The sequence below is a fragment of the Ambystoma mexicanum genome, chromosome 3q, assembly GCF_040938575.1.
Source record: "Ambystoma mexicanum isolate Mex_15411 chromosome 3q, UKY_AmexF1_1, whole genome shotgun sequence".
Taxonomy (NCBI): Eukaryota; Metazoa; Chordata; class Amphibia; order Caudata; family Ambystomatidae; genus Ambystoma; species Ambystoma mexicanum.
In genome coordinates, this window is record NC_090926.1 from 579,508,140 (window position 1) to 579,530,915 (window position 22,776).

The window sequence follows — 22,776 nt, forward strand, 5'->3', positions numbered from 1 at the left end:
CGTGCGGTAAAAATCTGAAGCTGGCCACCAGGGGTGGAGCTTAGGGAGAGGACTGTCATTGGGTGTGGGATGGTCTCAGGTTCCAGAATTAATGTGGATTGTAAGTTTTGGCCTTAGGGGCCTGTGTTGCTGGTAAAAACTGTCTAGTTCTCATTTATTACAACACCATGTCTATACATGTTAGGTGCGGACCACCTGGACCTACCGTGAAGGTCAAAAAGGGACCTAGCCATTTGACAGATTACACTGTGGAAACATTTTACAAATCTGAAAAAGCCACATCCAGCCTAGCCATATGATTAACAGAAGTCTGTACTCCATCTGGCAGACCGTACCTTTGAGGTACCCCAGCCTAGGATTCATGAGGACATTTGAAGCATAGCACAAAACAGTGCTCACACTGTTAGACTTCGGATGAGCCTGGCTGAGAGAAAAAGTCCAAAGCCCAGTAATGCTAGCTAAAAGTGTATTTAACACAAAAGACATGAAAAAAGCTCCAACAAAGTGCAGGTCAGAGCACTAAAAATGCTCATTACATTGCACCATCTAAACCAGAAGAAAGTGGCAGAGGTGAACCTAAAAACAAAAATACTACTAAGCACAACTTCCCCGCAATGCTCCAGTCATGATTGGGCAGTAATGTGGTCAGTAATGATGATGCACAAATGTATCCATGTGTGCATAGTCTATCCTGCATGCACCACAATTTAAGATGTAATGCTGTAAAACATGCTCCAGCCCCAACCATAAAAAGTCGTTGATTATGGAGAAAGGGGTCAGGCTGTAGGATTACAACTCTAGGGAATGACTGGAGAGTGTTGCTGCTGGACTTGAGGGTCTTTTTCCACGTAACAAAACGGTTAATACGAACAACTCCATGCATTGCATGACAATTCAGTCCTTTAAGATGGTTAGAGACACCAAATGATACAATTGATCGGGGGACAATTTGGACCCTCAATCTCCTCACTGGACAACTCAAACAAAAAACCTAAATCTAATGGCAATTTAATTTGTCCCCATTTAGTGATACTTTCACTGGCATTAAACATCTATACACGGGTAGTGTGCAGTAAGTACTTGCCATAAGAACGCAGGCCTGCTTCCCATCCATGAAGCCTTTGGGGATAGCACTTGGTGTGAGAATCTCGTACCTGCCAAAGTCAAAACAATGAAGTAAGACATCCAATGAAGGACCCAGTTGAGCATGCCAAACTAAAAACAGATATGGGATAAAATGAAGACGCGCATCAATGAAGCTGCTTACACCAAGCAAGAAGATAAAAGCACTGTAATTTGATTACCTCTGCCTGAACTCCTGGAACACCACCCGGTTAGGGAATCCCTGCCTGCAGATGCGGATACCCTCTAATACACCATTACAGCGGAGTTGGTCCAGTACCAGGTGAGCGTCCAGTTTGCCAGCCTACAGGTGAGAAAAGAAAGGGGCAACATTACTTCTCAACTGATTTGGGCACTTCACTGGAATATAGAAAATTAGGCAAGATTAAATTTAGATTTCCACCCAATCTCCTGGTTTAGGCAGACAATCTCAGTTTGGATAATTTAGGAACTCAAGCAAAAACACTCACTGTGCCTGCTCCCTAGCACACTACACTGCTAACTGCCACGTTATCAGTACTACCCCTCGGACACTGCTACACAGACACTTGCCTTCTTCTCATGGTTGGGTATGATACAGCGCACAAAGTTTGGGTTGGTGTTCCTCAGCGTTGCCATCAGTTTAGAGAGCTGTTCTTTGTAAAGCTGTCCTACTGTTCGAAACATTCCCTTTCTGGTTTTGAAGACGCCTGGAGAGGCAGAGTCTGACATACCAGCAACTTGATCAAGACCCACAATGCGATCAACTAGAATGGAGGTGGATACAAATAGTGTTAAGATTATCAAATAGCACATGAGGGATACATGCTCTGAAAGGAAAACACTAGAGCTGTAATATTGGAAGAGGAAAGCTTTACACACTTTAACATCCTCCACCCTCCCACACTACCCATAGCAATTAATTACAGTGGCAGAAATCTCATCCTGCGAGGAAGCCAAAGCTGGACTAGTTCCATAGACAATCTGATTCAATCTCTATGCACAAGTCGCCAACTTTGCTGGGAGAAACCTGTTACCACACTGACATTTATAATAATTTAACATTTCCTGGGAGGATAGAAATGTGAATGCATGAATGATTTGTCTCTAGAACAGTAGAGTGCTGCCAACACATACCTCTCACGGCCCTCACTGATGCAACAATCTGGCAATGTCAGGCACATTCAGGCCATCATTACAAGAAGGTTTAGGTAGGGCAGATTCCACCAAACAATGCTGCATTTACACCAGATGTTCACCACAAAATGTTCAGACATCAAAGCCAGGCACACTCTTAACATCTACATACCATCCAACTGATCATATAAATATCATTCACTCCAATGGTCAAGTTATGTAACTCATCATGCACTTGGGGAAAGGACAGGGAAGCAGCGGACAATTTAAACGCACACTGCATTTACTTTCTCTACTCCAGAGCAAACCACTCCGATAAGATTTACTCTGTATTCAAGTGCTGCACATTCACTGTGAACAGAGGATCATGCAGTGCGTGCCACCGCCTGGGAGTTCCTCTCAGAAGAGCAACTGGAAGTCAGAACCCATGGACAACAGCTTCAAGGTGGCAGATGAACTTACAATTTACAAGAAATTCGAACTGCTAAGATTTGAGTCACTTCAAAAACAGGTGTCCATGCTAAAGCATAACTAACATTCAGGAATTAAAAAGATTGTAATAAAGGCTGAAAGATGTTGGACCCCTCCCCTCCTACATGAAGCTCACTTTTACAACATTGTTGAGTGCTAGAGCGCTTACAAAGGCTGCTTTGATTCGGCCGCACACTAATTAAGTGCAGATATGTTGCCAAGCTGAATCCACCCAATATATGGTTAATCTACATTTCATCACTTCACGCGAGTGTTGAAGGCATTCTGTGTGCAAGTGCAGCAAACCAATCCAATCAGTGATCGTCACACCATGCTGCGATACCTGCACTTAAGGACAGAGTCTCCGGAGATGCAGACACAGGAGGAGGCCCTTAAGGCCCCAGATCTGAGAAGGTAAAGCAACGGATGAAAAAGCAGTGTACAGAATGCAAAGTCTTGCGCATTGTAAAGGGTTATGGACCTCCAGGGCAGTATGAAGGCCCTGCAAAGTCCCATCATTAAACAAAAGAAAGTTATTCACCTGCAATTGTGACATCCATTACTGATTGATCATATATTAATATGTTGATCTACCATCCAACATCAATGGGAGATCCCAGAAAGCAGTTTTGCAACTCCCTGGGGTAATTTGACACCCACCCTCCAAAGCAGTAATGGCTCATAGCAGCAAGACCGGTCCATGGCCGATATGGCAATGTTCTATTTAAATTTCTACATCAGCTTCAGAAAGGAACGCTTTCAGGACAGCCAGCCTCCCAGTTAGAACTGGCTCCAAGCAGGCATGCCAAAAAGCCGAACTGTGATGTTGGACTCCTCCTTGGTTTCCTTTCTTCACAGACACTCTGGAGTCTCAGTGGGCTTCACAAAGGATTCCAGCCGAAGATGAAAGTCAAACCAGGACCTCCCTCACCCAGCATGGCAGAAGGCCCAAGAAAGAACAAGCACAGAAGTAGCAAAAACAATAAAAAATAAAATAAGTTTACACATCTTGCCATGGTAACAGAAATGTTGCAGGAGCAGTGAGAAGGGAGATACCGTGCATCCCCCTCAGCACTCCACATAAGGTGGTGTGTGCTGATCTCAATATAAAATGCACAAATGATTTTTTAAAAATCCCTCCATCCTTGGGAACAGTGGTTTTCAGAAGGAAGATCAGTAATGAAAAGGGAAGCCCAAGAGGCTCCTAGCCACAATGCACTCCCACACAGAGTTCTAAAACAATTATTCTGAAAGTTACTGCAAAGGTTTCTTACCCTTGTATTGCATACTGCCATTCTAAAAGTATCACAAAAGTGATTTACTTACTTTAAGATTGCATTAGTTTCTAACTTATTGTACGTTACAGTACTTACCTTTTTGAAGAATTACTTGACCATGGCATGTATCAACTATACAATTATTTTTATGTTACTTCATGTCAACGTTTCTTTGGCCGGTGTTCATTGTACTGCCTACAGTCATGTCTCCCTCCCAGAATAAGCCTTGTTCAGCCACTATCAACAAAACTGGAGTGGTTCAGGCCAATACCAAGAGTTGGAGCCCTGTGTCTTAGTGTCTTAAGTGTGACGGTTTCTCCCGAGTCCAGGGTGTTCTTAAAAATAGGTTTACCTTTTTGGCGATTTAAACTGAGTCTTTGTTGGCTCCGGTACTAAATCTAGGTGGGGCTCTGAACTAAATCCCACGGGCACCGTTATAACTGGCCAGCAGTGTAGCGATGTTTGCTACACAAGTAGCGATAAAGGAAAGGAATAAGTGGGCACTGCAGCGTTTAGACGGCTTGTCCCACGGCCGTGCTGCGTTTACAGAAAGCCGTTGTGACCGCTGTGCTTTATTGGACCACGGGTGTTACTGACAGCCTGACACTCCTAAAAAAAGCTACACTGGCTATACACCGGTATAGAGACTTGCCCTGATGAAGGAGTTTGTATACTCCGAAATGCATTGGCATATTAAGTCCATACCTAACATATGATGTGTAGCTGCAGCCTCACTAAGATTCCATTAGTGTTGTGCTCTTATCAATGATCTTTTGATAAATTATTATTGAATTTATTTCTGACTTGGATTCTTTTTGACTAGCATTTTTGAAATTGGATACAAGCACGTTTACCTATATACAGGAATATTTTGAAGAGTCTTTTTAACTTCATAACCCGTTTTGGGTATAACACAGAGCGGCTGTGTGACTAAGTTGGCCATACTTAGTCTTTTCCTTGACTGCTACACGAGTAGTGCACACAGGATGTGGTAACATTTACCCAGAGCATACAGTCTTACATTGTCAGGTGGTGCCTCAGCATTAGACAATAGTACACCTGTCATTTTCCTTGCGGTATCTACAAGTGAACCTGGTTTTGAATGACCCCCCCAATATACAGGGAAGCCGATTATTGATCCCTTGCATTAACTCAGGTGTATGGGATGTGTAGTTAGCGAATTAGCTAGTCTCTTTAATTGAGTTAAGGAGAGATCTCGATCGACAGCCTTTTTCTCATTTGATGCGTCATTCACAGATTCTTGGGACTCAATCTTGAAATGATCGGCAGCCTTTTTTTTGAAGATCATTGAATAGTAGCTGGTCGTCAACGGGAGATCCATGCCCAGGTAAAGTAATAAAGTCTGCAGACGGTAAAATAGATGTGTGGGTCAGCTAGATCATAGGTGCTAGGGTCAGTATTTAAGGTTGCCTGGTCATCACCTTGGTCTGGATGGTAGAGCTAACCATCTGGTAACGTTGCTGTGATTCAGAAGTAACGTGAATAATATTATGTGTAGGAGATGTACGAGACCTATCGGTTCTAGGAGATTTAGCAGGAGGTTCTCTTGATGTTAAATATAAGGACTTTTGTCTTACAGGATATTTGACCATAAAGTTGACAAAGGATGCAATTATCCATTGTTTTAGAGGTGTTCCCTGGTACATACACCTGTTTTAGGGACCTGTTTTAGGGGTTACTGGAAGTAGAAACAGAAGCTTCAGGGTCTAGATTTTTTCTTTTATCATGCAAGTAGCTCTAGAAAATGCCTAATTTGTTGGATGTCACTATAGAAGTGGAGAGTTCTTGAGACCCGTGTGTTCTCCCTTTGAAATAGCCGGTTTTGGGGATGGCCGTTTCGATTTACGAGAAACTAGTTCCGCCAAGGGGTTAGATTGCACAGCAATCAACGGCTTTTTGTCCTCATCACTACCATGCCCTGGATGCGAGGGCAGAAGCGCAGCAGACTTAAGGCGTGTGGCCTCGGTGCCTTCTGCTGCAGTGAGGTTTGTGACCCACATGAAGTGTGCGTGTAGGCGGGAGTTGACTCCTCGAGGATGGCTAGCATCCGAAAAAAGCAGTCGCTGCCTTCGCCTTCCTAAATGAATTGAAGGCGCCAGTGGGGGGTCTCAGATTGGACCATCATAGCGTGGGCCACCCACCGTTCTGTCCGTCTCTTTGCGCATCTGCGCTTAAAGCGTTTGCACAACACCCTTCGGGATGGTCATGGGGAAGGCAGTGGTTACACTCAATGAGTGTCTTTCCATGGCAATGTCCTGTTCCAGGAGGTACAGAACAAAGGAGTTTTCCATATTTCATTGAAAATGTAAAGGCAGCCAGACTAACGTAGGAAAATAAAGTGAACGGATGCATTCTCCAAAAAGGGATGGCAAATAATCAGCCCCCCCCCCCCACTTTCCTTACAAGGCCAAAGCCTGATGTACCCCAAAGTCTGTTCGTCGAGCCCTAAAAGTTGTCGTAATTCAGCTGCCACCGGACGTAGAATGTTGCTCAAACGTGCATCGAAAAAACACGCCTATGTAGAGTTGTGATGTTTGTACAAATATTGTCATCTTAATATTTCAGTAGACTGTGCATTAATAGTGACGAGCACTATGGTTAGGGTGACCAGATGTTCAAAACAAAAAACCGAGACGCCAACATAAAAGAGGGACTACCCCATCGCAGCCGACCAATTACCGCCACTCCCCCCAACACGCCCCCGCAACCACCCCCCAACCATATTTGCATCAATTCTCCTTTCTATAAACTGTATATGATCTCATTTGTGCAGTTTTGTCTGTGAATTGTGGCACGTTAATACAAAAAGAGCGTTAGCTCTAATTGATATTACATGGCTTGTTGTACAATAATGTCCATGCCAGTCTCTGTGGAACAGTCAGTAAGTGTTCTGACTTGTACCCGAGAGGTTGGGGGTTCGAGCCAAATATCCAACTTCAAAATTGTGAAAGTGTTGTGAAAAATAATGATGGGTTTTAATTACCGTAGCCGCCCACCCCCCAAACATGCAAACCCCGGACAGGGTATCAAAACTGAAAAAACTCCCGGGACCCCAGGACAGAGGGCGATTTACCCGACTGTCCCGGGAAAACCCAGACGTCTGGTCACCCTAACTATGGTGGGAATAAACAATCTTTGGGACCTAGACGTGTGAAGCACCATGGATACAGAACATGTGTCACTAGGGGTAGCATTACAAAAACGCCCAGTCATGTATGTCCCTTTTCGAAATTAGAAAACAAGTCATGCAATACTGTGCACCTACCACTAGAGGTCAGCCTATGCAAAGCATGCGATTCTTAGCAGATCCACACGGTACACCCTCTTGGCGCGGCCAGTTGTCTGCGGGCCTGTTCGGTGCAGCCAGTTGGCCGCAGCAGCCAGTTCGGCGTGCCCATTTTGGCGCGGGAGCCTTTCTGGCGCTGTCGATTTGGCGCAAGGCTGACATTGCAGCCACGTCTAAACTCCCTCACGCCAAATTCAAAATTATAATTATTTTCAAATGCAGCACGTTGACAGGTACTGTGCCTGTTAACGTGCTGCATTTGAAAAGCTTAGTGGGTGTGGGTTGCACCTTTGTTTGGAAAATCATGTCATGAGTGTAATAAAATAATTATTTTTCATCTCCCACTTGCAGAGCCGAAGCGGTGAGGCGTTTTAAAGGGCAGCGCACACCTGTAACGTCAAGCGATCACGATAACCCAGAAAGGGCTATATTTGCCCTGGACGGCATGTGTTCTTGTTTACTTTTTTGGAATCGATTTTCATGTGGCCGTTTCGCCCAGGCATTTCTAACAGGCCCCACAGCAGGCGCCACGGGAAGACATGCAGGCCCCAGAAGTGACAGCTGCAAACGGCCGTGGTTATTTTGAGTGCATTTAATGGCGCCCAGTCTATTGCCCTTCAAACCCGATAACTCTACAATGGACGGTGTAAGCAGCGGGAACGCAAACCCTTGAGCCGACTTACCCATGTTGTATCTTTGCTCTAGTTCAACAGGACAGAGTTTTACCATACTCTATATTTTTCATACCTGCCCCCTTACACTCCCCTGTAAACTAAACCCCTGACCTGCCACTTTTACCGTCCCTTTTATATAGCGCTGTTTGTAGTAGTTGAGGCTTCTTGGAGCGGTTAATGGCAATTTCCTTTGCTGCTCCTTGTACTGTTATCCGGATGGGGCTTGTTGTCCTCCTGGCAGGGATTTGACTTTTCTGAACACCCTGGTGTACACCCCCAACTTAGAAGTGCACCAATTCTTTAGGAAGGCTTTGCACTGCAACCTAACCAATTGTGCCCTCACCTTCCAACAGCACCTCTTTCTTCTGTCAGCGGCAAGATAGCTTGGGGGGAAGGTAGCGTTGAGCTTTATGAAACTTCAAAAAAATAAACCACGGAATAGATCCTGCGCGGACCTATGCAGCAAATGCATTAGCCCACTGTTGTATATTAATACCTGAAGGAAGACCGGAGCCAGGCAGGGGTTTCACCAGTGTTTTATTTCTTCTGGTCACACTGGAACAGTTCACATATAAACAGTGCCCTGGATAACTAAGGCCAACGTGGCCAACTGGGGCCGGGCTGCAGTAACCCTAATATCGCAGCTTTTATGCCGAATTAATCCTGTGCTCGGAGGAGCCGGGAAGACGCAGCTCTCCGTGTCCTCAGCTCGTCCCGTAATGCACGCGTAGCGTGCGGGGGCGGAGCTGTGGGCGCGATCGAGGTCTCGCGAGAGCGGGGCTCTCGCGACATCTCTACACACCTTTTTTTCAATGCGAAACGGGTTCACTGTAACATAGTCATTGTATCTCACCGGTCTTCTGTGCTCCCTTCTGGGCCTCTCACTGGTTGTAGGGCACGGTCTCTGCTGAACCGGATCTGGACTCACATTCGGTTCTTCCCGTTCTGTTTCGGTTTCATCTCTTTCTCCGTCGTTTCCTTCGGGTTCTCGTTCCTCGTTTCTCTCGTCATCTCTTTCGGTTTCTATACGGGGTGCCTCAGGGGTCCTCGCTTTTTCTTGCCTTCGCTGGTATAATGCTACCCTTTCAAAGTTCCACGTGCGCCCGTCTTCTGTGCGGACGTGATTGGTTCCTTTGTGAGTTACCTTTATGGGCTGACTGTACCGGGATCCTGTGGCTTGATCTTTTCTTGGCAGTTTGATTTTGACCCAGTCTCCTTTTCCTATGTTGGGCGCTTGCTTCGTCCTTCTTTCGTCACTCCACGATTTCATGCGTGTCTTGTTTCTCTCAATGCGCCATACTACTTCAGTCATGTCAACTGCTTCGTCTTCCCTTACTCTCGACAGCCATGGTGGAATGAGGGTGGATGCCGCACTCCTCCCTCTCAACATTTTGAACGGGGATATTTGAGTAATTCCGTTTGGCGTGAGCCTGTGGGCCGCTATGGCTTCTTTGGTGGTTTTGAGGGGGTCCATACCCGACGCTGTTGCCAGTTGGATGGCCCCTTTTATGAACCTGTTCGCCCTCTCCACAAGTCCATTTGCTTGGGGGTGATACAAGGCCGCCTTCTTTTGTTTGATGTGGTTCCTTCTTAAAAAGTCTTCCATGTCTTTGGATACTAGTTGCACCCCATTGTCTGTGACGACTTCTCTGGGGAGGCCTTCCCTTTGGAAGATTTTGGTGAGCACTTCAATGACTGTCCCACTGGTTATGTTTGGGACAAACTCGGCTTCCACCCACTTGGATAGATAGTCGACCAGCACAATGCCGTATTTGTGTTCCGTTTCCGTAGCCTCCAGGGGCCCTATGAAGTCTATGCCCACTTTGGACCATACTGCTTCTGGTATCTCTGTGGGTATGAGAGGTGCTTGGCGAACTTTCAGTCTTTTGTCGCTGTTTAGGCATTCATGGCAGCGCTCTATCATGGAACGCATTTCCTGGTCCATAGACGGCCACCAGTAAGCTTCTCTCACCCTGCGGCGGGTCATCGTGTTCCCGAGGTGTCCCGCGTGGGCCCTGCAGAGAACTGTGCGCCTCATTCCTGTGGGGGGTATGATTTGGCCCATTTTCATGATTATCCCCTCAGTTTCCGACAACTCATCTTGCACCTTCCAATATGGTCTCATGCCTTCTGGCAGCATTCTCATTTGGCCACCCTTCTCTGATCCATTTGCGAATCTTAGCCATGGTTGGGTCATTCTCATCTTCTTCTTCCCAGTGTCTCTCACTGAGCTCCAGGTAGTCTGGAGCCCTTATGTCTGCGATGGATGCAACAATGCATTCTCCGTGTAGGAATGTGGTAGCCCTCTCCTTGTTCTCTGGCAGTCTCGACATGCAGTCGGCTTGCGAGTTTTTCCAGCCTGAGATGTGATGAATTTCAAATGTGTATTCCTGTAGTTTCGCTGCAATGCGAGCTAGTCTGGGCGTGGATGCTTTGGTGCCTCCTGGACCAAGCATGTGGATGAGCGGCTTGTGATCTGTCACCAGCTTGAACTTTGTGCCCCACACGTATGTTCTGAAATGTTCGACTGCCCATGCGCATGCTAGCATTTCTTTTTCAATGGTAGAATAGTTCTGTTCCGCCTCTGGTAGTGCCTTTGACGCAAAGGCCACCACATGTTCGGTGTCACCTCTCCTCTGCGTTAGCACTGCTCCTAGTCCGTACGCACTGGCGTCAGTGGTAATGACCGTATCCCACTCTGGGTTAAAAGGTTGAAGACATGGGGCTTTCATGATATGTTGCCTTATGGTGTCCATCGCCCTTTTCTGGGGTTCTTCCCACACAAATTCTGCCCCTTTTTTGAGTAGATCGCGTAGGGGTGAAGTGGTTTCTGAAAACTTTGGAATGAATTTCGCATAGTACTCAGCCAATCCTAGAAATGACCTCACCTCTTCTTTGGTGGCGGGTTCTGGAGCTTTGATGATGGCTTGCATAAGATTCTGTTTTGGACTGATGCCTCTTTCCGAAATCTTGTACCCCAGATATTCAACTTCTTTTACCCCAAATGAACATTTCCCATGACGTAAGCGCACTCTTGTAGCTTGTTGAGAACCAATTTGAGGGTGGTATTGTGCGTCTGTTTGTCCCTTGCATAAACCAATATGTCGTCCTGAAAATATACCACATTTTTGACTTTTCTTAGCAGGACGTCCATCATGCGTTGAAAGGCTGATGCGGCCGATGACAACCCGAAAGGCATTTTGGTGAATTGAAATGTGCCAAATGGAGTGATAAATGCCGTAAGGGGTTTCGATTCTTCGTGCAGCTGTATTTGGTGATATGCATTTCTCATGTCTAGTTTGGAGAATATTTTGGCCTCTTTCATTAGTAAAATGAGTTCGTTTATGCTTGGGAGCGGGTAATTGTCCGTGATGACTTCTAAGTTGAGGCTGCGTAGGTCTATGCACACTCTTAATTCCTGTGATTGGGGTTTCTTTATCAGGACCACTGGGCTCAGCCATTCGGACGCTTCAATTTCTTCTATCACTCCTTCCTTCTTCATTTTGTCTAGCTGTTGTCTAAGGGTGTCCCTTGCTGTGGCCGGTACTGGTCTCACCCGGTGCTTGACAGGGACAGCATTTCTTTTGAGCACAATTTTGTGAATAAAACTTTTAATGTGCCCCGGCTCCTCCGAGAAAAGTGTTGGGTAATCGCTCTTGACCACGGATCCGCTCCTCGTATTGACTGATAGAACTTGATCTTCTGTGCTGGGATCCAGTCTGATTTTTAATTAATCCGATCATCCCAGCCCAAAACTGCAGGCCCTTCGTGGCTGAAGTAGACCCTGGTGATGGTTTCTCTTCCTTTGAATTCGACTTTGCCGTTGATATACCCTAGCAGTTCGACTGAGGCCCCACCAAACACCGTGGGCTTGTGTCGTGTGGTGAGTACTTCCACTTTCTCATTACCCACCATTTCTTTGTATGTCCGAAGGGGTAAGATGGTGAGGTCTGAACCGGAGTCTGCCATGACCCTTGTCTCTCTTCCATCGATTTTGATCACGCAGTGGGGCTTCTCTCTCCTGGCTCGTGTGCTGTTCACTATAATGACTGTGGGGCTTCCCTCCTCATCTGAGGAGGAGTCTCTTTCCCTTGTGTGATCTGTGGTAAAGGTGGTGACTTTCTTGTTCCTCCATCGACACACTATCGAGAAGTGTCCTATGCGTTTGCAGACGGAGCACTCCTTGTCTCTGGCTGGGCACTCTGTCAAAGGCCAGGTGTTTGGTGCACCTATGACACTTGAGGGGTTCTTTCTTGCTGTTTCTCACTTCTCTCGTGTCCGGTGCAAACCTTTCCTTTCTTGGACGGAATCCCACCGCTTGTATTTCAGTGGGAACTTGGGCCCCTGTAAATTCCTTCCTTCTTCCCGCCGTTTCCTCTACTGCTCTGGCGATCTCCACGGCTTTCTCTAACTGCAGCTCTTTTTCGAGGATGAACTTATCTTGGACTTTCCGACTTTTGGTGTGGACAACTAGCATGTCGCATATACGGTTTTCCGCATTGGTGCCGAAGTTACACAGGGCGGCTAGTTCCCTTAATTTAGTGACGTAGTCATCGACGGGTTCGGACTGTTCTTGTTTTCGAGTGTAAAACCTTATTCTATGGAGTACTGTGTTCTCTTTGCTGGCGAACCTCTTAATGATTCTTCTAACCGCCTCCTTGAACACATCATCGTCATCTACCGGAATCGGGGTAAGGCCCTCGAAGATTCTTTGCCCTTCCACCCCTAAGGCATTGAGTAGCATGGCCCTGCGTCTCGCCGCTGAAAATCCTGCTCCACCCATAGCTTCCACGTACGTCGTGAACAGGGGCTGCCATTGTGGCCAAGGAATGGTAGGCCTACCTGGCGTTTGTAGAAAGGGTGGCGGCGGTGTGGCTCCCTGCATGTTTCTGCGCGGTTTCTTGTGGTGATCCTCGTCGCCAATTTATGTTGTATATTAATACCTGAAGGAAGACAGGAGCCAGGCAGGGGTTTCACCAGTGTTTTATTTCTTCTGGTCACACTGGAACAGTTCACATATAAACAGTGCCCTGGATAACTAAGGCCAACGTGGCCAACTGGGGCCGGGCTGCAGTAACCCTAATATCGCAGCTTTTATGCCGAATTAATCCCGTGCTCGGAGGAGCCGGGAAGAGGCAGCTGTCCGTGTCCTCAGCTCGTCCCGTAATGTGCGCGTAGGGCGCGGAGATGTGGGCGCGATCGAGGTCTCGCGAGAGCGGGGCTCTCGCGACATCTCTACACCCACTTAGCTTTCTGACACTCTTCTAATTCATGTTTTACACATAGCCCCCGCCTTAAAGGCAACCCTGGCCCCCACCCACGGCAATATTTATAGCATAAAGATATATGCAATTGCAACGAGCAGAACAGCGGGGGCTCGCATGAGAACGCAGGAGCCTTAGATTTTCTGAATTCCAGGCGCAGGGAATTTAGCATTCCTGGCGCCAAAAGATCCTGCGGCGAAACGTCAGAGCGCCAAAATGGGCACACCCAAGTGTCCCCTGCGCCGAAGTGGCCCGCACTGAACTGGCCACGCCAAATCGTCCTGCTCCGGATCCACAAGCCTGAAAAAGTCTGTTATGTTGGCATGTAGGTATGCTGAAAAGTTAGATTATTCCAGGTTCCATCCAACCAGTAGAAAAAGCAATCGGCAACAGGGGACATCAGTAAAGATCCAGAAGGAATCCAGTGGATGGTTGGAGAACCAGCAGCAGACCAATGAGGAAATATGGTAGAAGGGAATCTGCAGAATCAAACTACCAGAAAAGGGACCCGCATGTGGGAGAATATCTTGAAAAACCCACCAACCCAGAGGCAAGAGGTGTTGGTTGCTGAAAGCTTTATTCTAGGAAGGCATAACATGATATGTAAAGGATTAATTTTAAAAGCCAAAGAGACCAAAGCAAACGACGACCCTGACGTTAAGAGGGATTTCAAAAATCAAACTGGGGTGGGGGTGCAGGTTCCACCCCTAGGTATGCTGAACAGGGAGCTCAGTTCAGCCAAAACCCAATCAAGGAGAGTAGTGAAGGCTTAGTCTCAGGATTGAGTGGTCTAGGGCTCCAAGCGTCAACACAGAATATCACACAATTCAGTTTAGACAGTACATATGAAAATAGTTATTCATTAGGCCTTTCAGAACTGTGAGGAACCAAATGGTGTCCCAGAGGTAGCCTCTTCTCCCGTGGCCAGGGGGTGGCAGCAACTACCTGATCCTGACCCTGGGGGGTGGCTATTTGAGGGAGGACCACATGGGGGAGGAGACCTTCAAGGGAGCGAGAGGGCAGGGGGGGGGGGGCGAAGGGGGCTGATGTGACATTTGGGGAGACATGGTATCCCCACATTCCCTTTTAGGGGATTTTTCAATCTCCTTTTCCAGCAGTAAACAAAAAGGGAGAGATTGTAAACTCCATTTTTGTTCAGAGGTTTGAAATTGACAAGATTTACTTCTACATATATGGGATACATTACTCAACGGAATCGTATTTCTGGTGCTTGTATCTGCTTAGATTGACATGCTCTGCATAGTTTGACATCAAGTGGAAATCGCAGAGTATTATAAGATTTGTTTTCGAAACTCGAAAACTGACGTAGACAGGGTGCGATTAGTAGTACTATCCATAGTGTGGCGTGTACTGTACCCATGGTTCTTCACGTGTCAGGGTCACTCAGATGGTTTCTGACATGAGGTTGCATGAAGTATAGCGCGAGTACAGATGTAAAGCAGAAACAGTGATAACCTAGAAAACATTTATGTGCCTTGTACTCCAGTAGGGGAGGAAGGGTGGGCGCCTGTGAATGTAAGCAGATGCAAGCACCAGAAATACGATTACAGTGAGTAATGTATCCATCTGGAGCTTGTGGATCTGCTTAGATCACATGATCTGCACAGATCAGCAAGCAGTATGTGGAGTAGGATGTGGGGAGTTAGAACGTACAGCAGCAAAGATGTTTTAGAACCGCCCCACCTGTGAATCTGCTTTAGAATGTGTGTTAATGAAGTGCTAGCGTATGGCAGAAACTCCATGTAGCAGCTTTGCAGCTGGTGTCTAGAGGGAAGTTTGCAATGAATGCTAAGGTAGGCCCTGTAACTCTGGTAGAGTGTGCACTTGGGGTAAAAGGAAGAACCTTTTTGGGGCGGGAATAGCAGAGTTGCATGCATCCGACTATCCATCTAGAGATGGCGCCCTTTATTATGTGATCGCCTTCTCTACCAGGCGCTATGGAAAGAAAGAGTTGGTCCGTTTTCATTAAGGGTTTAGTTTTGTTGACATAGTACAAGACGGCCCTTCGTACATCAAATGTTGGAAGGCTTCTTTCTGCTGAGTTTGATGGACTTTGAAGGAAGGTGGGAAGTTCCATGGATTGGTTTACATGGAACCTTGAAATTAACTTGGATGGGAACCTAGAATGTGTTCAGAGGACAACCTTGTCCTTGTATATGAGAAAGGGGTATTGTACAGATAAAGCCTGTAGCTCATCGACTCTTATGGAGGTGATCGCTACGAGGAATGCAGTTTTATAGGTGAGAAACATCAGGCAGGCCTTGTGTATAGGCTCGAAAGGTGGCCCCCATGAGCTTGGAGAGCACAACATTGAGATGGCAACCCAGGGGTTGGTTGGAAATTGGGGTGGGGGGGTATAGCCTCTTCACCCTTTCCAGAAAAGCCTTGACAGGAACTTTCCACCAGGACACCGTGTTATGTGAAGTAATGTAAGCCGATAGGGCCGCCAGATGTAGCTTTAAGGAATTGAATACTAGGCTGGAGTCTAGGAAGTGAAGCATGTAGTGTAGAATGTTAGCTGGAGAACATTCTAATGGATTTAGTGATTGTGATGTGCACCAAATCACAAACATTTTCCACTTATTAAACTTGCAGTGCGTGGTGTTGTGTTTTTGTGCCTCCTTGAGGATATCCACACACCTTTGTGGAAGGTTTAAGTGGCCAAATTGACTTCAGGAGCCAAACTAATGGATTGTGGGTCTGGTTAGAGGGATGCCCCCTTGCGTCGCGTAAACCTGTTGTAGGGGCACAGGAGCTTGATAGGGTTGCAAATCGCCAGCTTGAGGCGATGTGGAAACCAAGGCTGTCGGGTTCTATGTTATTTTGCCGCGGGATTTTTCGTTGCGGGACTTATCTTTTCGTTTTTTGGGGGGGGGGGGGGATTGTCCCCCAAGCCCCCTTTATTTTTTTTTAAAATAATTCCCTTTCACCCACAAATATTTAATCCCCCCAAAAAAGATGATTTGTTTCCGATAAAAAAACTGCGATGAAGTCCCGCGACGAAAAATCCTGCGGCAAAAGAACTGTATACCGGCTGTCGCACCCACATAGGAGCAACCAGGATCAGGATTACTTGTTCCTGGTGCATCTTGTGCATTATCCTGCTCAGGAGTGATATCCGGGGGTGGGGTTAGTGGTGCTGGACGCGTAAGCAAATTTCCTCGACCAGTTCATCCACAGGGCATTCTCCCCTTGGACCCAGGCTGGGGAAACCTGGACGCGAAGTCTGGGCACTGAGCGTTTAGCTTTGTGGAGAACAAGTCTAGTGGGGCGTTAGGCAAGATTGTATGCAGTACCCTTTGGGTACACTACAACAACGCTGACCTCCTGGCAATAGGAGCCCAACCTTTGGTACAGGTCTGTACTACAGAGGTTGGTAGCGTGATTGAGCAGCCAGGCTTATTTCAAAAGGGGTCAATGTGAGCTATAGGGGAGTTAGAGATTCAGTGACAAGTATTCAAATAAACTTACACACAAGTACTCTTGAATAAAACAATTATTAATGTATTTATCAGAGTAAGCATTCTTCAGAAGGGGCAATATAATAGTAACACTCAAATATTCTTCACAAAATACACTCTTAATATTACTAAATTAGTAAGTACCCTTTTGGGATGTCCCACAGACACAACCTACACCCTCAGGTGACTTCAATAGCTAAGGTGCTGGGAACATTACTATATTACTGTTGCATTTAGAATACTCTTAGGATGGCAAGGGAAAGAGTTATTAGAACATAAGAGACCATATGTTTAAGCAGGCAAATCAGAGTCAGTGTAACATGCTAAGCCAAAGTCAATGGGCAAAAGTCTACATGGGCTGAAGCACTTCATTGCAAGCAAGTAAGAAAAGTCTTTGCACAAAGAAAATGAATCATCAATGTAGGGACAAGCTGTTTAAACTTGTGAGGAGTAGAAGATGCAAGCAACTCTACAACAAGAGGCAAGTTCAGACTTTTACAGTACCTTTATATTGAAGAAAAAGTGCAGCAGATTACTTCTGTTCCTGAACAGCTCTGCAGATCTCACTGTTCCTGGGCCTCAGTCGTGGGGACAAGAGGGAGGACTTCTGGGAACTCCTGCACTGCAATAGGCTGATCACCACTCGCAAACAGCAAACTTCAAACAAGTGACTGTTCGTCGTTTCAGATCCTTGCATCTACAGCAAATGGCAACACTGCGATTCCAGGCTGTCGAGATGGGCTTTCCTTGTTTCTGGGGTCCCGCACGGTTGAGGGGGCTCAGGCTTGGGCTGCCCCGCTCCCTGGGAGTCCAGGATCTTCCCGGAGCTCTTAGCCAGCTTCAAAGCAACTAACAAAATCTGGTGTTATTCTGCCTGGCTATTCAGATTCCAGCAGCAACTCTGGAAATGTAACCAGCTCCGAGGGAATGTCCAGGTGGCTTACTTTACTCAAGGGGAGAAGTCGTCCTTGCAGGAGCTTCTCTATCGATACAAATCTGGAGTTTCAGCACTGCAGCAGGGCTTCACCGGGCAAACCAATGGTCCAGGAGTTGCAGTAGGCGAGGCGTCCTCTTCAAGTTATTCTTTGGATTCCTTTGCCCAGTGGTAGACTCTGCCTTCCAAGCCAAAAAGCCTCGCCTCTTATGCAGCTTGCTCCCATTCATTCCAGCTGTCAGTCACCCAGCAGGGTGGCTGTCCTTGCCGCACCACAGTGCATTTGGGTCTCCTAGGAGACCCAAGCACAAGGAGTTTTTGGGCACCTCCCTCACTTCCTACCCCCACCAGACACCCTGTATTCACAGGCGGGTTTCACTCAAAGCCCGCCAAAGACAAAAACGAACAAAGGGACCAAACCTGGTTTGGCATGCGGAGTAAATCTCAAGAAGGACCTTTCCAAAAAGAAATGGCGAAAAAAGAAGACCGGGCCATTTTGACGAAAATGGCACCCATGGGTGCTTTACCGTGGTTGCGAACGCAGCCCACGGTAAAATCCCATAAGGACAGTAAAACATAAACCACTGCCACCAGCCATTCATTGAGAAAAGGGTAACAAATGTTACATGAGAAGCTAGACAAAAGGGATACAAGGTAACCCCTCCAGCACCCTATTGTAAGATAGTGTGTGCTGGGTCTAGAAAGTTACAAAGTAAAATAAATTTCACTTTACTGCTCTGGAAAATAGCTTATCCCAGAGAAGGTATTTAAACCTTTGGGAAATCTGAAAGACTTCCCTATGTCATTGCACTGAAGGTGCTGCGTGACAATGTAAAAGATGATGCCTATGGAGTTTGTCAGACTCCATAAGCAAAAGAAACAGTGTACAAAATCACAAAAATACACAAGCGAGTGGGACAAAACGTTCTCACTCTCCAGGTAAAAAAATTAAGTCCTCAAAATCCAGCAAAGTTGCTGGGGGCCTCTAAGGTAGAGGGAATGGGCACATTTCTGAGAATTCTCCCCAACACTCGTCTCCCCCCCCCCCCACCGCCCCGCCCAGACTAAGGGACAGGAGGATTTAATCCAACCATGGATGAATCATCTTACTCCAGTCGGTCATACTTTCTGGAGAGACCACCAGCATTTTGGTGATAACACCCCGACCTGTGTTCAATGGTAAAATCAAACCCATGTAGGCTGATTGACCATTTTAACAATTTAGAATGTTCCCCCTTCATCTGCATTAACCATCTCAAGGGTTGGTGGACTGTTTGAATTACAAAAGTAGATCCATACAAGTATGGTCTAAACTTCTTCAAAGACCACACAACAGCAAAACTTTCACGTTCTATGGTTGCCCACCTTGTTTCAGGGTCCTTCAGTTTTCTACTGATGAAGCAGATTGGTTGTTCCCTGCCTTTCCCATTCAGCTGACTCAGAACTGCACCTATACCTGTATTGGAAGCATCTGTCTATACAATAAAGGATTGTTTTAGTCAGGGGTTCTTAAGACTGGAGCTTGACAAGGGGCTTTCTTAAATCCTTCAAATGCCTTAGTGCACTTCCCATTCCACCTGACCTTGTTGGGAAATTTGGGTGAGGAGATCACATTTAAGGGAGAGGCTATGGTCCCATAGTTGTCAATGAAGTTCCAATAGTAACCTGTGTGACCTAAAAAGGCTCTCCCTTGGGTTTGAGTAGTAGGGGTGGCACAAGTTTTGTACCTTGCTACGCAATGACCTTATTTCACCTCCTCCTACCTCATGTCCAAGGTAGACACTTTACTCTGAACAATTTGACATTTACTTGCCTTTATGGTCCGAATGGCCTGCTTAAGAGCCTGCAATATATATATCCTAGGTGGTCAATATGTACCTTCCAAGTAGGAATAAACACTGCAATGCCATCCAAGTACGCCATGCAGAAGTGCTCCATCCCATTCAAAACATGATTCACCATCCTTTGGAATGTAGCAGGTGCATTCTTTAGTCCATGGCCTCAGGTTGGTTCTAATGTATTGAGGTACTTGGCTGAACCAGGTTTGTCCACCATTTCATCTGTCCTATGTAAAGGATGGGCATCAGTCGTGGGGACCACATTAAGAGCTCTAGTACACACAGAAACCTGTTGGATCCTGCCTTTGACACTAGTACAACTGGACTAGCCCATGGACTTGTAGATGGCTCTATTACCCCAGGATCAAGCATTTTCTTGACCTCTTCCTTTATGTGGGTTCTTGCACGGTCTGACATTCTCTAACCCCTGATTTTGACAGGTAACAGTCACCAGTGAGAATCTCATGTTGCCACCCCACCCCCAAGGGGTCAAGCCTGGTGTTCGTGAAAACAGAGGGGCAAACTGATTTAACAAAGCTATTCCAGTGTCAGATCAGAAGAGCGATTAACTCCTAGCTTCCCCATCTAAAGGCTGTCCCCTGTGGAGGTCAGGTCGAGGCTCTCTCCTCCTCCTCCCGAGCAGAGGCTAGAAGCAAAGCTCCCACTTCTGGTCTAGAGACATAGGCCTTTAAGCAGTTGGTGTGAAAGACTCTGGGGGCCTCCTTAGGATCGCCCAAGTCCACCAAATAATTGCCCTCTCCAAGTTTTCCCACAAGCTTGAAGGGTCCAATCCATTTGTCCTGTAAGGCCCTCTGCCTTGTAAGTACCATAACTAGAACTAGCTGGTCTGGAGTAAACTCAACCATGTTGGCCTTCTGGTCATGCCAATGCCTCACCAGAGCCTGTCCTGGTTTCAAGTTATCAGAAGCTTCCGTCATCATGTGTGTCATTCTCCTTCAGGGAATGACCAATCAAGGAGGGGAAGGAGCACTCGCCAACACCTCCTCGATTAGAGCCAATGGACCTCTAACTGGATGACCATAGAGAAGCTCAAATGGACTCAATCCAACCCCTTCTTGAGGGACTTCTCTATAAGCACAGAGAAGGCATGGCAGTAAAAAGGTCCCACTTTCTTCTAAGTGGTTCTTCCAAAGCACCTATCATGCTCTTCATTGTTCTATTAAACCTCTCCACCAACCCATTGGTCTGGAAATGGTAGGCTGTTGAGAACTTGTAGGTCACTCCACAGTTTTTGCACATGGCTTGCATGTAGTGTGACAAAGTTGGACCCCCCTGTCAGATAACCTCATTATTTTATTTTTATTTAAAATTATTGTTCACAGACTTCATTTAGACATAAGCATAACAAATTAGTTCTTAATTCAGTTAGAAAATTATTTGGGAGCAGTTACAATAGTGTTGTTTCCAAGTGTTATTCATTAAATTCTCTAATTCGTAATTAAGGAATAAAGTCTTCATATCCTTAAGGTCAAGTATTGCTTGCCATTATTTCAACCCAAAATTGTAGTTGTTGCCACGAATAATATAAGCCCAACATTCATCGCAACTCATCTGTTTCTGGATGCTGTAGCATACTTGCAAAAAGCTGTATTTTTTCCTCCAGTGCCGAACATTTCATAATTAAATGAAAAAGTGATTCTTTTTGTTCTACCTGTTCACAAAATCTACTGTATGGTTCATCTAGTTCTTGACAAACATTCTTGGGAGAATGTTCAGTCTTAACCTTGAGAAGATCTCATGCGACAATATGGAAATACTAAATATTTTGGCAGTTGGTTTAACACTCTCCCCTCAAAGAATTATAAGTTACTCACCGTAGTGACTAACGTACTCCTAATCCATAGTCCCCTTTCCTCCATACTGCATGAGCATCCCTTAAGAGGGACAGAGACCTTTTTCACCGGAAAAAACATCTTTCCTTCTAAATTTAGAGGCACGGTCCTTGCACTGTCCTGACTCCACCCTCCGGCGCCACACCTCAGTCCCCAAAGACTGAGGACAATAAAATTACCATTGCCTAATGGCACCAGATTATTAGGGCAGGAGGATGTTGGGATGTATGGAGGAAAGGGGACTATGGACTAAGAGTATGTTAGTCACTACGGTGAGTAACTTATAATTACTCTTGAGTCCCGTCCCCTTTCTTCCATACTGCATAGGCGATTAAAACTGCATGTAGCCCCAGGGTGGAGAGGAGACACTCCTTATGCAAACAGGTTCCGAAGAACCGCCTGTCCGAACGCATCTGATCTGGAGCTGGCATCCAAACAGTAATGCTTGCAGAAAGCCAAGGGAGTGGCCCATGTGGCCGCCCTGCTAATGACTGTAGATTGTGATTGTTGTACATTTCTTTGCGGTTTATTTTGTAGTTGGTTTTCTCTATCTCATCTCAGTGATCCCTTTCGTTCAGTGTTTTTATGCGATCGTTTATCTTTCGTGTGCATCAAACTTTCTCCAAAAGATTGTGTTTTAATGGTCGCTCAAGACGAAATCATTGAATTTAGCACAGTAGAATTGATCTCACTGTTGGGTCTTAAGCTCGATCTGGTTTTCAGATCTTGAAAATGGTCATCTGCTGTTATGCACCAAAATCCCAAAGTTGGTAGTAGATGCCGGGTATGGAATACTTGGTCATGTGATTGTTGTGTGTTAAATTGAATTTCTACCACATCAGTTTCTTGTTCAAATGGGAATTCCACGACAAGGATATCACTAGATTGTATGTTCCGTAAGGTCGGTATTGCATGTAATAGACGTGTTGTGTTAAGTATCAGTTTGTCGGTTTTAGGAGCCATCTGCTCAATCCTCACTTTAAATGCATCAGTTTTACGTCATGGATCGATGAAAATGGGCAGTTTTAAATCGCAATAAAGAGTCCAGTCAGTCATTAAGGTTGTCTTTTTCCATTAGTCTTCTTATTGGTTGATCCGTGACTAGACTCACCTCTCGATAATGTGATGAGGTTTTTCTGTACGTTCTATCTTTTTGTGTCGTTATTCTCACTCTTGATGATGTTATGAGTTCAGATTCATACACTTTGTCTTTCTCTGTGATCACTGAATGACCTTGTTTGTATTCATCAACATATAGTGAATCTTCATATCTTTCATGATGTATTCATTCATTAGAATCATTTGATATATTTTCGTTGCCATCAGTGTAGGTTGAACATTTTTAAAATCATGTAGATCATGGTCTTTAGCTTTATTGATCAAGACTTCATATTCTTTTGCCAGATGGTGCTTAACCTCTACACAGGTTGTGACTTTA

The 22,776-nt window shown here is 45.9% G+C and overlaps 1 protein-coding gene across 2 annotated transcripts in view; it reads right to left on the reverse strand.

Moving 5' to 3' along the window:
• The window catches only part of MYH9 (myosin heavy chain 9), a 500,061-nt gene that overhangs the window by 248,263 nt on the left and 229,022 nt on the right, over nt 1-22,776 (reverse strand). For both annotated transcript variants that reach the window (XM_069654373.1, XM_069654374.1), the window contains exons 16-18: nt 1,675-1,868; nt 1,305-1,426; nt 1,085-1,154 (exon numbers count right to left, since the gene is read on the reverse strand). In XM_069654373.1, coding sequence (XP_069510474.1) covers nt 1,085-1,154; nt 1,305-1,426; nt 1,675-1,868 — 386 coding nt within the window. The remainder of the gene's footprint in view (nt 1-1,084; nt 1,155-1,304; nt 1,427-1,674; nt 1,869-22,776) is intronic.